Consider the following 13,469-nt stretch of genomic DNA (forward strand, 5'->3'; position numbering starts at 1 on the left):
CAAAAAAATGCTTGAGATGGAATGCAAAAGAATGTAATTACATGAATCAAATATTAAAATCTGGTTTAAAATCTAATTGTATAGCTAAAGAATTAAAGGTCTACAAAGAGTGAATATGCCATAGGAAAGCAATCATGACATTAAAAGTCCTTCTTTAATATAATTTGACACTTATTTGTGTATTTTCTATTTTATTAAGAAAGGCAGGTTGGAGATAAACACATCCACATTATTTACATTTCAAACCCTCAACTTTTAACTAAATTAAAATATAAATCGGGTTTGAAAAGACTTTTTAAATCTTTCATGACACAATAAAAAAATTAATAGCAAAAATGCGAATCCAAAGAAGCATCATTATTTCTCTTAATCAAAATTGATTAAAAACATCCTTTCCTAGCTTTTAAATACTCTATAAGTCTATACTTTTTTTCCTGTAGAGACAAGGTTTTGCCCTGTTGCCCACACTGGTCGCGAACTCCTGGACTCAAACAATCCACCCACCTCGGCCCCCAAAGTGCTGGGACTGCAGGCATGAGGACCGCACCCAGCCAACCCTAGAAGTCTATACTTACAGTTTACATACCTTACAAACAAATAATAAGAGATCTGCATGACATGTAAAATCCATGGAGAGAAGAAACAGAACAAGTTTCTGGACTACTGAGATACAACGTTCATGGGCCAGGGTAAATGGAAGTGGTTCTATCTCAGGACTTTCTTTTGTTGTTGTGACTTCTGTGTCTAAATTAGAACGAGACCATTCTGCAGTCCGACGTAAACGAATTAAATCCTTAAAGTGCTGCACACAAAAATTTATAGTATTTAAATCAATGTTTACTTAATGAACATTTGTTCAGTGGATTTAGATTTATGTAACAAAAATATTCACTCCATATTATAACTTCTAAAGAACAAAATGTTTAGATTTACCCTAAGTTTCAAAAAGTAAGAATACTAAAAGCTAAACTGACCCATATACTTTACTTTCTATTTGTAGTAAAGTATCACATGTAACAGAATTTCAGAAAAGTGAAATTCTACAGATGTTCACTGTACATAATACATTGCTAAGTCGATAACAAGAAATAAACATTACCATAACAACCTAAACATAATTTGTAGAAGTTTGAAGGTAAAGAAAACTAACATAACATCAAGTACAAAATATTCGAGTTATTTCAAAATCTGGTGAAATAATTATAATTTCACATTATAGAAAGAATACACACTTGTTTGGTACATATATGGTATCCCTCTAAATTTCAAAAAGTAAACATCAAGGTTTTAAAAATGTTATTTATAGAACAGTTGAATTTCACTTTCACTTAGAAAAGACATACTACATTTGAGCCTTGTGAGCACCACTGGACCCAAAATAAGTTTCAATTGTAAATTCAGCCACCAAAATATTCCAATAACAATACTAAGGAGAAAGAGAATGTCACATTTTTCACTTTACATATAAATTTTATTTGTGGGGCCGATACATAGTATTTGCAATCATCTTGTATAATTTTGTATTATAAAATGGAAAAAACAGCTTTATCAATGCCACATTAGCAAAACTACATATTCCACTGTCTTTTATCTTCAATTTACTGGCACTCAGTCCATTTTGAAGGTAATACATTGGAACTATACTTCAAGTCTACATTTATCATACATCCTTGAGTTAAGCTGCCCCACCAAAAAAAAAATCCAGAGTATATTGCCTTCTCTGTTGATAAGCAGAATAATATATAAGTTTCTTGATAATTAGAGATTATACCTGACTTTACTGAGATAACTATATTGAGAAGTACAGATCATACCTTTGAAGTGGCCTGCTTTAGTTTTGCTTGTTCTACCAAGAGTTTATATGATGATCCTTTATTACTTTGTATTTTTTCTTTTTCCATCTGTTCTACCAATGCCTTCTGCTTTGCTTTTAGTAGGTTAAGTTGCTTTATAAAACAAATAAACAATGTCTTTAATGATGTTAAAAACAAACAAAAATAAATAATTATTCTCACAATTCATACATCAAACTAATGGAATGCGTTAATATCTTGAAAGATTTAGTATAACAGAATTTTAACTGTGTTGCTAATTTTTTAAAAATCATTTCAAATCCTGACTTTGGGATCTCTCTCTGTTATCATCAAGATCTCCCTTACCCATAGGAATAAGAAGTAACTGGAAGACTTTCTTATATAAGCCACTAACGTAATTGAGTGATACATTTTTTTTTTTTAATAAAGGGAAAAGAAGTTTATTTTTAATTAAATATATGGGAAAATACTTTTATTGCTTAATATTTCTTAGCTTTGTTTTTATGGAAATCTCAGGAGTAGTACACATTTTAGTATGTCTGTATTTTATATTCATTAAAATTTGGATTGAGATCATTGTAGTTACTGGCTACAATGCAGCTTAAGAAATAACTAAGCCATATATAAATAAATTAAGAAATAATACAGAAATCTCTTGTACACTTTACCGTTTTCCCTAATGATGACATTTTGCAAAAGCTACAGGATAATATCACAAGGTACTGACATTGACAGAATTCACCAATCTTATTCAGATTTCTCCACTTTTAATTGCACTCATTTGTGTGTGTATGTGTGTGTGTGTGTCTGTGTATTTAGTTGGATACGCTTCTACATGTGTTGGTTCATGTATCTACGACAGTCAATATAACAAACAAATCCACCACAAGTTTCCCTCATGTCCTTTTATAATTATATGCACAGTTCCCTCCTACCCTATCTCCCTGATCCCGAAACGACAGCAATCAGCAGTCTATAGCAATAAACGGACCAAGGGAGAGAAAAAACTGTTCATAAAGACCTTACAATCTGTTGAATGTATTCTCCACAGAGCAATGTACACAGTGTATGTACACAGAAAGTTACTTTAAATAGAAAAGTACTAGAAAAGTACAGTCAAAACTATAAATGAATAATAATTTAGTTAACAACTTAATAAGCCTTCCTTCCAAGAGAACACTTCATAAATTTCTACTATTGACTTTTTTTGCTGGGGGGGAAGGTGGGGAGACAGAGTCTTGCTGTGTCACCCAAGCTGGACTGCAGTGGTGTGATCTCGGCTCACTGCAACCTCTGCCTCCCAGGTTCAAGTGATTCTCCTGCTTCAGCCTCCTGAGTAGCTGGGACCACAGGCACATGCAACCACATCAGCTAATTTTTTGTATTTTTAGTAGAGATGGGGTTTCACTATGTTGGTCAGGCCGGTCTTGAACTTCTGGCCCCAGTTGAGCCACCTGCCTTGGCCTCCCAAAGTGCTGACATTACAGGCATTACTGCTGCCTGACACCTATTTTTGGTATCAGAAAAAAAATATTACTAATATTATTTTTTAAATTCCACTTGGCTGTTATCACCATAGATGAAAAAAACTCTATCCTAAATTAAAACTAGCATGTACACATAATTTTAAAAACGTTAACTGAGAAGTTATATATTTATAACTGAGAAGTTAACGTTTTTAAAATTATAAATCACTACAAATCAGTATTTTCAGAAAATAGTTTCCAAAGTTCTATAATTAACACAAGCAAGAAGTATAACCAAGAAAAAAATCATTTTTAATCTATTCTGAAATAGCCAGTTTTAATTATTGTACAAATACAACTGGTTTTCACTAAGCCATTTGGCAGTAAATTAGTAACCTGATGACCAATCGCCCTGATTACTTTCATGTATAATTCCTAGACATAAAACCTTCTACAAATCATAGTTACAACCATCAAAATCAGAGAATATCGATGCCTGACCACCAACTATCCCTCAGAGTCACCTTTTAAGTTTTGCCAACTGTCCCAATACTGTCATTCATAATGAAGAATCAAACAGTAATATTTCACAGACAAATATTCACTGGGTTACACAATAGGTTTTGTTTCCCATCCTAATTAAACGCATCGAGCAAAAGGTTAAAAGATACAAATTAATACTACCTAAAATTGGTTAAAGGTCTCAAAAAGAAGAGGTAGTTGAGGAAGACACTCCTCATCATTTTTCCAGCAAAGGACTGAGCTAGTTGAAAAACTTAGAAGTGAAAAATAAACAACTTATTGCCAAGCCTACCTTTTAAAAAAGCCCCATAAATCAAAGTTTTTTAAAAGATAAAAAATAAAACAGTAAAATAAATTTGAAAAGCCCAAAGCTTTCCTAACATGCCAAAGCTCAAGATTTTCATATAGAATTCTTACATCTTAAAGCATAATAAAAATATTTTGTGGCCAGACACAATGGCTCAGACCTATAATCCCAACACTTTCGGAGGCCAAAACAGAAAGATCACCAGGGCCAGGAGTTCAAGAGCAGCCTGGGCAACAAAGCAAAACCCCATCTCCACAAGAAACAGTGTACAAATTAGCTTGGCATGGTGGCACACAGGTGTCATCCCAGCTACTTGGAAGGCTGAGGCACAAGGATTGCTTGAGCCCAGGAATTTGGAGACTGCAGTGAACTATGGTCCTTTACTGCACTCCAGCCTAGGTAACAAGTCTCTGGACTCAAAAAATAAAAATTTTTTTAAAAGTGTGTGTGTGTGTGTGTGTGTGTGTGTGTGTGTGTGTGTGTGTGTGTGTAAATGACTAAAACAAAAAAATGGAAAAAGAAACCAAAATTAAAACCTGAAAGCTAGATAGAGGGGCAGGTGATGAATACCCCTGAAGCCATGTTAAAGAGTTTCACCTTCATCCAAAGGTCAACTGAAGGCTACTAAGAATTAAATGAAAGGAAATGGATTGGATTAAAGCAAAACAAAGAAAGAGAGATTTTCTGACTAGGCAAAATATAAAGACAACCTCATTTACAATGGTAGTAACAGAGATGGATGATGGTAAAAAGTTAAAGGACTATCAACAAAGTCTGTAAACTATACATTGTTGTCATTTTAACCATTAAGGAAATTGAAGTCTCCAAAGTGTTAGATAATTTTCCTAAACTAAGGAGCTCATTGAACATCATACCTAGTTTCTGATGGCAATCTATCTCATGCAACCTCCAAAACAATATACTCAAACATTAAAAATTTTTAAATGTATTGACAATTACCTGTTTATGATGAACAAGCTGCTTTCTGATTTTTCTGGAATATAATCTATCAAGGCTACTGCTGCCTTTAGAAGATCTATTTAAGTTCTGTGTATGTAGACTATTGTTAATAAAACTCCACTGATTACCTACAGGGGAAGGAAAACTTGAATTAATAATTCTGTTAAATGTGATTTTAAAGTACCTTTCCTACCGAGAAAACAAAAAACACAGTTACACATGTGCCAATCATGAAAAGCAGTTTTAATATGGAAAACACTGTAAAGAAATTGCTAGAAGAACTGACTCTATAAAGACTGGATAACGATCAATTCTCTAATGTAGACCCCAATTCAAGACCACAGTTCCCTCTGTCTCCAATCTTTCTTTTATATAATAGCTATCTTCCTCCACAATTAAGATTAATCTCTATACAAGACAATTTTGATAATGTCATTCAATTCTAACAACAAATACTACTATTGCTCATTTGAAACACACATGCTCTTAATCAGGGACCAAAAAAGAATAAACAATAATTTAACTAACAACGGCCAAAATAAGGTTAAATAATTCAGAATGCATACTGTCTACCTATACTTATTCTCATTTTCTGGACTATGCCCAGACTATTCTGTTTCATTGAATTCAGGCCCAATACATTTTACCCAGCTCCAATCGTAAAACATCTTTTCCTTATCTAAAAATTTTTCTCTTCTTTACTACCTAGTTACCGAGTCTCAGTTCAAATTGTTCAACCCCTAAAAAAAACCCTTCCACCAATGTTTCCATAGTATCTAAATATATAAATACTATCTGTTACATTCCAAGATTATATTACAGTTTATTTTGTATTTTTCTTTTTTTAAGACTGCTTCTCAGCCAGGTGCAGTAGCTTACACCTGTAAACCCAGAACTTTGGGAGGTCGAGGCAGGTGGGTGACTTGAGGTCAGGAGTTTGAGACCAGCCTGGCCAACATGATGAAACCTCATCTCTACTAAAAATACAAAAAAATTAGCCAGGCGTGGTTGTATACACCTATAATCCCAGCTACTCTGGAGGCTGAAACAGGAGAATCCTTTGAACCTGGGAAGTGGAGGTTGCAGTGAGCACTGCACTCCAGCCTGGATGACAGACGATACGGACTTTCTCAATATGAATGTAGTTTTATTTATGTTAACTGTATTTCTTACCTCTGTATCCTACAACTGAGTAAAATAACCCATATACATTATTTTTTTAAATCAATATAAAACAAATTCCTTATATATATAAATTTCCCATTATCTTCCTAAAGATAATATGCACTAACTGATTCTACTATAACATCTCAAGGCAACTTTTAAAAATACTGAGTTCCTGACAATGTACAGTATTCCAAATGCTATGGTTCTCAATGGCTTACATAGTAGATGTGAGCCGTACACAGGCTTACATATCTCCAATGGTTTACATACTGGATTTAGCTAACTCAAATCCTTTATTTAAAAAGTCTTGTTTTCAGAACAAGAATCTCTGAGGAAAAATAATAAATAAAAATAAAAAGTTTTGTTAAGTGGAAAAGGAAAAGAAGATAATTTTACAAGTTAATTTTTAAATTTTTCTGTGCTTCGGACCAATAAACCAAGCTTACAACTCAAAATCTGGGAATTTTTATATTTTTAAAAGAGACCATTTGTAGTTAATTAGTAGACATCAATAATTCTAAATGAAATTACACATTATACAAAGAAAAAAAGGTAAGAACTCTTTACAGATTTCCCTTTCATCACTCACTCATATGCATGCTAATATAAAGTGTTTAAATGAGCCTGAGGGAAAACACCTTGTCAAAGTCATAGCAGTATTTAGAAACTAAAAGTCATGTCTAGACAAAGAAGCTTGTCTATAAAGTCCAAGTATAAATTTTATCTTTAAACAGAGTTATAGTAAAGTTAATTCATATTTTCCATAAATTACATACAGCTGGTATCTCCAGGCCAATAGCCAGTTCTGGAACAACTGCGAAGTCACTCAAAATCCCCACCAACGTATTATTATAAACTTCTGATACCTGTCAGAAACCTCTCCCTGTCTTTACCATTCAAAGGTTTCTTTGCAGCTGCTGCTTCATCTTCAACAGTTGCCACATAATCCAGCAACCTGGACACCAGCATAACAACCCAACTGATCATGGGAATATCTAGTACTCCTAGAGAGAGATGAGAGTAAAGGAAAAACATCCAGATGACGTTAGGATTTCTAATTAGATCTGATAAAGTAAGTGAGATAAAGTATTTTATAAGTCTAAAACACATATCATTACTAACACTAACATTTATATGTAATAAGCCTAAAAATTAGACACCTACAGCCAGGAACTGAGTAGAACATCAAATCTAATGAAAGACAAAGACTTTAACGTATAAGAATAGATTAAGTATAGGATGAATCCAAAATGTAATATAGAAACTAGAAAGCAAGGTATAAGATACAATTCTCAGACTCACAGAAACAGAAACAAAAAATCTAACTCTCAACTTATAATTCATATAGCACTAAACTATGTTCTAATGTTTTTATTCCTATAAAAAATTCTGCCCAAATGAAATTCATTATTGTTGATCAGAAGAACAACCGTGCCTTACAGCTTCAACTTATATAAGGGAGTTTGATTTTAGTTATAATAGTATAGAAAAAATACTATACTAAGTTCAAATAATGAAAATGTAATAACTGTTAAAAGTAATAACTACATGGCAGTCAATCACATGAAGGTTGCTCATTTTTAAGAGCTTATATCATAAAAATGTTAAGTGTGCTGCAATTAGTATTAAAGTATTTCAGAGAAGATATTTTAAAAGCAATATTTACAGGAATATTGATTTACTAAAAAACACTGCTTTCTATTAATACCTTCTGTCCTCCTATGCATGGGTAACTGCGGCTGAAGAGGTGATAATAAATTATCCAAGAGATTAAGTAAGCTTTCTAATACTCCACTATTACTAAGTGATCTTTGACCAATGCAGGAAAGTAACATGAAGACCCTAGGGGGAAAAAAATTAAAATTAAAAAAAGAAAATATCCAGTAAGAATCAATTTAATTGTTCAATTTTTAAAATAATTTACATAGAAACTTAACAGAGTAATGACAGAATGTTTGCTTCTTAAAGCATACCATATTTCAGATTGGGAAAGCAAGATTTTTATCTGGAGGCATGAAGTTAAAATTAGTTATTTTTCTAACTACTTGTTATATTTTCTAATGTTATTAACAAGAAATCAAGGACTTAGTAAATGAAAGAACTTTTTTAGCCACAAACACATTTAGCACATAAAGTAACAATCTAATAGAAATATAAAGTAACATAATCTAATAGAAACACTTATGAACACAGATCTACAAAGTCCACAGGTTCAATCAGAAAACTAAAGAGTAGAATCTAATTATCATCACTTATTATCTCCTTCAATACACGGTGCTGGAGCCTTCACTGGTCATTTCCCAAACCCTGAGATCTGCCTCATATTCACAACTTAGTATCCATATTTCAAAGATTTCATAAGCTGACCAATAACTGTGAGAAGTAGAAATCATTAATAACAAACACCTCCAACATATTCTGACCTACCTATCCTGTGGAAAGATGAGAAGCTGCTCTGAATTGTACAATTCCTGAAGAACGTTAGAAAGAAACTGACCCCACCATCTTTCACCACCACACAGTTGAACAAGCAGAAGACCAGTATGTAACCGTATCTTTGGGGTTCCACTGATGCACAAGTGTTTAAAGAGCTCTTCACAGGCCTGGGCATGAAATGTGTTCTGCAAAACTGCAGGAACAGAGTGTCCTATTACAAGAAAGAAAATAGTAAACTTTCCTATTTAAATGTATGGTATAATATTAAAATAAGCATGCCTAAATATGCTTTCCCTTTTTCTAGTAATCAGTAGATAATTATATACTATTTATTTTCTGACCTATTTACTCCTTGTATGTAGAAATCTGTTAGATACTTGGAGAGGGAAGTAGCACTTAAGTAAATTACATTTCTTGCCTATGGAGCTGGATGTATCAGATGGCTGTTTGAGTGAATGTGTATGTGTAATGATCAAAAATAGATCCTGGCTACAAAATGATAGCTCTATATTAGGTTAGCAGCATATGAAAAGCTTCACTGTTGAACTTCTATGCAATACTTACTACTCTGCCAGTAGCACAGTGGTGTGCATGTCAATAGCAGAAACCCAAAAGAAACACACAAAAATCATTTAAGAAATATTTAAAATAACGGGGAGAAATGAATTAACCTAGAGACATTTCATAAATACTGACATTGTTTAAAATACAAAAATTTCATAGAAAATACTGACACAGATCCTAAAACATGCAATGAAACCACATCACGTATATTCCCAGCCTTTAAAATACGTAAGCCAAATACAAACCATTAGAAGCGTGAAGCAGGCTGAGCAAAGTGTCCAATAAATATCTGATGATAGTACGTAACTGCTCTGTGGAAGATGCCTGAATTAAATCTTCTGGATTTGATGTTTCACTCAACATCTTCCGACTTGCACCTAGAGCCACTTTGAGCCTCTGCACTGCATTATGAGCCAAATTTAGTTGAAGCTGTAGCTGAATACAATCTTGATAAGCAGAAAAAACCCTACTGTCTTCCTCGACTGCCTTATCTGGTTTTCGTAAAAAGTACTGTGCATTGTTAGCACTATTTAGAGGAGGAAGATCAATACTTTGCAGAAGAGTTTCCAGACGATGACAAGCCAAGTTATACCTAAAAGTAAAAAATGATTGATTAAAATAATTCTTGTAATGTTCTTTTTATGTACATATACAAATGCTACAAATTAAGTCTCTCAAACCTGTTAACACACATCCATTAAAAAGAACTACCCACTTGATAGGTACTAATAAATTGAGCCCACTATTTAATCACAACATTTTCATGCATTAAGGGTTATTGTAATGTGCTACTGTCCTTCTTCCTTTTGCTTTTAACTGTACACCTATGAAAAGATATTTCTTGAGAGAATTATACGCAAGACATTATGTAAAATACAGAGTTTCAACAAGATTAAAATTTGCACTCTGTACTAACCTGCACTGTATATCCTCCTGTAGAGCAACCATCATTGCTAAATGCTGGTCAATTTCTGGCTGGTTTGCAGATTCTCCCTCTCCCTTTAGAGGATCATGCATTAACTTCAGTTCACTTTCCCAAGGCAAGATGTAGGTATGACCATAGTAAAATCCTAATGGGATTTTGGCTCTCGCATTTGTACTTCCGTAACGTCCAATGACAGTGATCTGAAATGAAAAATTACAAATATACATATATATATATATATATATATATATATATATATATATATACATCTGTCACAATCAAAACCTGAGCAATGTATTTTAAAAGACAGTTACACTTTTTAATTAGGTTTATTTTTCATAACTTGTCATAAACATAGAAAGCATATCAATTTGCTTTCATAAAGTTCTTTACCTTCATGAATCTGCACACCGGAGGTGGTATTAAGTCATGAAGAATTAGTGAATGGGTGCTTATATCAGTTGCCACTACCAATCGCCTTCCATCCACCTCTTCTCCTAATGTCCAAATGTCAATTGACAAAGAGGCCAAGTCTCCACAAGTGGGAATCAATACATCCGTCAACAATATAGGCCTCCCAAAATCCAAGGTCACAAATCTCCTTGCTCCTATGAGAGAAAGAAGAAACAGCTGACCAAAAATATATCAATTAACCAAATGATACACTCAAAAACAGTTTGGAGCACTCATCTTAAAATATGAAATCAACTCACTAAACTACAAATAAGAGGAAAAGTAAATAAGTAAAAATGGCCTGTCAATTCTGATTCAAAAATTTTCTGAAATCCCAGTCCGTGTTAGTTTTGAACCTGAAGACTTAGGTAGAAAATTAAGAGTAGCTGGACACAGAGCAGGTACCTCTAGTCCCAATTACTGGGGACCTGAAACAGGAGAACTGCTTGAGCCGAGGAGTTCCAAGCTGCAGTACACTAGACTGCTATTGCGCCTGTGAACAGCCACTGTACTCCACACTGGGCAATACAGTGAGACCCATCTCTTTAAAAAAAACAAAAAACAAAACAAAACAAAAAAACAAGAGTAAGACTGTTACTGTTACAGTTAAGGCAATCAACCACTATACAAACAAGCTTCTTTAAAATATTAGAGTTTTAAAAAATTAAATCAAGGCCGGGCACAGTGGCTCACGCCTATAATCCTAGCACTTTGGGAGGAGCAGGTGGGTAGACTGCCTGGGCTCAGGAGTTTGAGACCAGCCTGGGGAACGGTGAAACCCCCTCTCTACTAAAAATACAAAAAATTAGCCAGGCATGGCAGGTGCGCCTGTAATCACAGCTACTCAGGATGCTGAGACAGGAGAATCACTTGAACCCAGGAGGCGGAGGTTGCAGTGAGCCAAAATCACACCATTGCACTCCAGCCTGGGTGACAGAATGAGACTTCATCTCAAAAACAAAAACCTTAAATCAGCAAGTGCAGTATATTAGTTAATATCATAAAGGATGAATCTGCTCTTCTTTCAGCCACTGGCAATTTTTTTTTCTTAATTTCATAACTAGATGCATTAAAATACCAAATAGTATTGTTTGATTTAGCTTCCTTAACCCCTATTTAACTTCTTGTGAAGCTGCATATTGCATTCATTTGGGTTTAGATGGAAAGCGAAAGCATGACTACAATCATACACAATCAAACTACCACTGAAAAAGGCCTTGGGAAGGTCCTCCATTGGATCTCAAACAATGTTTTTCCCCAGTATAGATGTATCCCAGTCTCTTCAGGTCAATGCCAGATGAAATGGGTGAAGAAAAAGCAGATTTACATCCTTCATTTCACACACATTACAAGGATAAGTTCAACTAGTAAAACAGAATGCAGATCATTAATAATATCGTAATTCTTTTTCTTCTTTATTGTGATAGGGTGGAGGTCAGCTAGTAACCTTACCAGCTACATTTTATAGTGAAGGAAAACAACTAAATTAAACTTCAAGGGATAGTGCTATTCTCGAGGGAGCTAGTTTAAAAGAAAACAAGGCATTAGCTGGGCATGGTGGCGCATGCCTGTAATCCCAGCTACTTGGGAGGCTGAGGCAGGAGAATTGCCTGAACCCAGGAGGTGGAGGTTGCAGTGAGCCAAGATCGCGCCATTGCACTCCAGCCTGGGTAACAAGAGCGAAACTCCGTCTCAGAAAAAAAAAAAAGAAAACAAGGCAGTTACTAATAATTTCCTAAATAGAAAGATTACTGAACAAGAAACAAAAAATATAGTTCTCCTCCTCAGGAGGCGTATGTACTATAGTCATTGCTATGTAAAAAAAAAAAAAAAAAAAACTACACTGTAAACAACTGCTCATCTCCCATAAGACTGCAGAATAACAAATTTCCACTATAAATGTTATCAACACTAATGTTGTTATCAATGAATGATTCATTGGGCAGAAAATGCCATAAGTTTTACCTTTCAAACTCCCTCTGACAAAGAGGAAATGACTGCATTGAAAGAACGCAAATATTACTTAATTCTTAATATGATACATGCTACAGTGTATACTATAACCATGTTACTTCCCTGAGGATTTTGTGGAATTCTACTGTTGTTAAAGCACAACATTGGTGGTAGTTAAAACCAACTATTCTAAGGAAAAAATTGCCTACAGTTTATCTACAAGCATGTTATAATTGAAAGCATCTATCTCAATCTCAGTTCTCTAGCATATAAGCAGAAGACAAGACCCTAGGATATGTTATTACTCTTAACCTGTTATTATAGTAAGCAGTAGTTCTATTAGCTCCTCTCAAGAAAGAGTTCCACTATAAGTAGGCTAGTTTTAGGAGTATTTTGAATGTAATTTCTAGTGTAATGGCAATTTGGCCAACTACAATGAATTATTTACATCAATAATATATCAGCAGGCAAGATTCATATAGAGATCAAATACACTACTCAACAGCACTCTTTATGCAATTTGGCAAGCACAAAGCTTGAACATGTAAGTGCTTATTCTTCATAAAATGTACTTACCCAAGAGCAAATGTAATTTGCAAAAAAAAAATCAAACTGAAGAATAGTGAGCCTTAAAAAGGCTAGCAAACTAAGCAAAAAAAAAAAAAAAAAGTATATATATATATTTTAAGAAAGTCAAAGATTACCTGAATGCATTCGCTCTATAATAATGGACTGGTGAGGTGGAGGTTGAAGAAAATGTGAAGCATGAGAAATTGCAAGGGCAAGACCAGAACCAAGTGGATTCTAGAGGGGGAAAAAAAAAGTCTAACTTTATATTGATATTAGGCTTGTTCTACAAAAACTACTAACCATAATATTGAATTAGTAAGTTTCTTCTCTTA

At 33.9% G+C, this 13,469-nt stretch overlaps 1 protein-coding gene across 50 annotated transcripts in view; it reads right to left on the bottom strand.

Moving 5' to 3' along the window:
* Positions 1–13,469, bottom strand: part of BIRC6 (baculoviral IAP repeat containing 6) — a 250,707-nt gene that overhangs the window by 124,285 nt on the left and 112,953 nt on the right. For 19 of the 50 annotated variants that reach the window (XR_013526681.1, XR_013526680.1, XR_013526682.1 and 16 more), the window contains 10 exons: positions 13,272–13,371; positions 10,555–10,769; positions 10,153–10,361; positions 9,482–9,828; positions 8,664–8,883; positions 7,945–8,078; positions 7,130–7,240; positions 5,070–5,197; positions 1,815–1,946; positions 587–802 (listed from right to left, as the gene is read on the bottom strand). Coding sequence is in view for 45 of the 50 variants with exons in the window: in XM_035272854.3 (XP_035128745.3) it covers positions 587–802; positions 1,815–1,946; positions 5,070–5,197; positions 7,130–7,240; positions 7,945–8,078; positions 8,664–8,883; positions 9,482–9,828; positions 10,153–10,361; positions 10,555–10,769; positions 13,272–13,371 (1,812 nt within the window). In the remaining 5 variants the exon portion in view is untranslated. Of the gene's footprint in view, positions 1–586; positions 803–1,814; positions 1,947–5,069; positions 5,198–7,102; positions 7,241–7,944; positions 8,079–8,663; positions 8,884–9,481; positions 9,829–10,152; positions 10,362–10,554; positions 10,770–13,271; positions 13,372–13,469 lie in introns of all 50 variants that reach the window. The other 31 variants (XR_013526678.1, XM_078349544.1, XM_035272851.3 and 28 more) reach the window with 3 other exon arrangements.

The sequence above is a fragment of the Callithrix jacchus genome, chromosome 14, assembly GCF_049354715.1.
Source record: "Callithrix jacchus isolate 240 chromosome 14, calJac240_pri, whole genome shotgun sequence".
Classification (NCBI taxonomy): domain Eukaryota; kingdom Metazoa; phylum Chordata; class Mammalia; order Primates; family Cebidae; genus Callithrix; species Callithrix jacchus.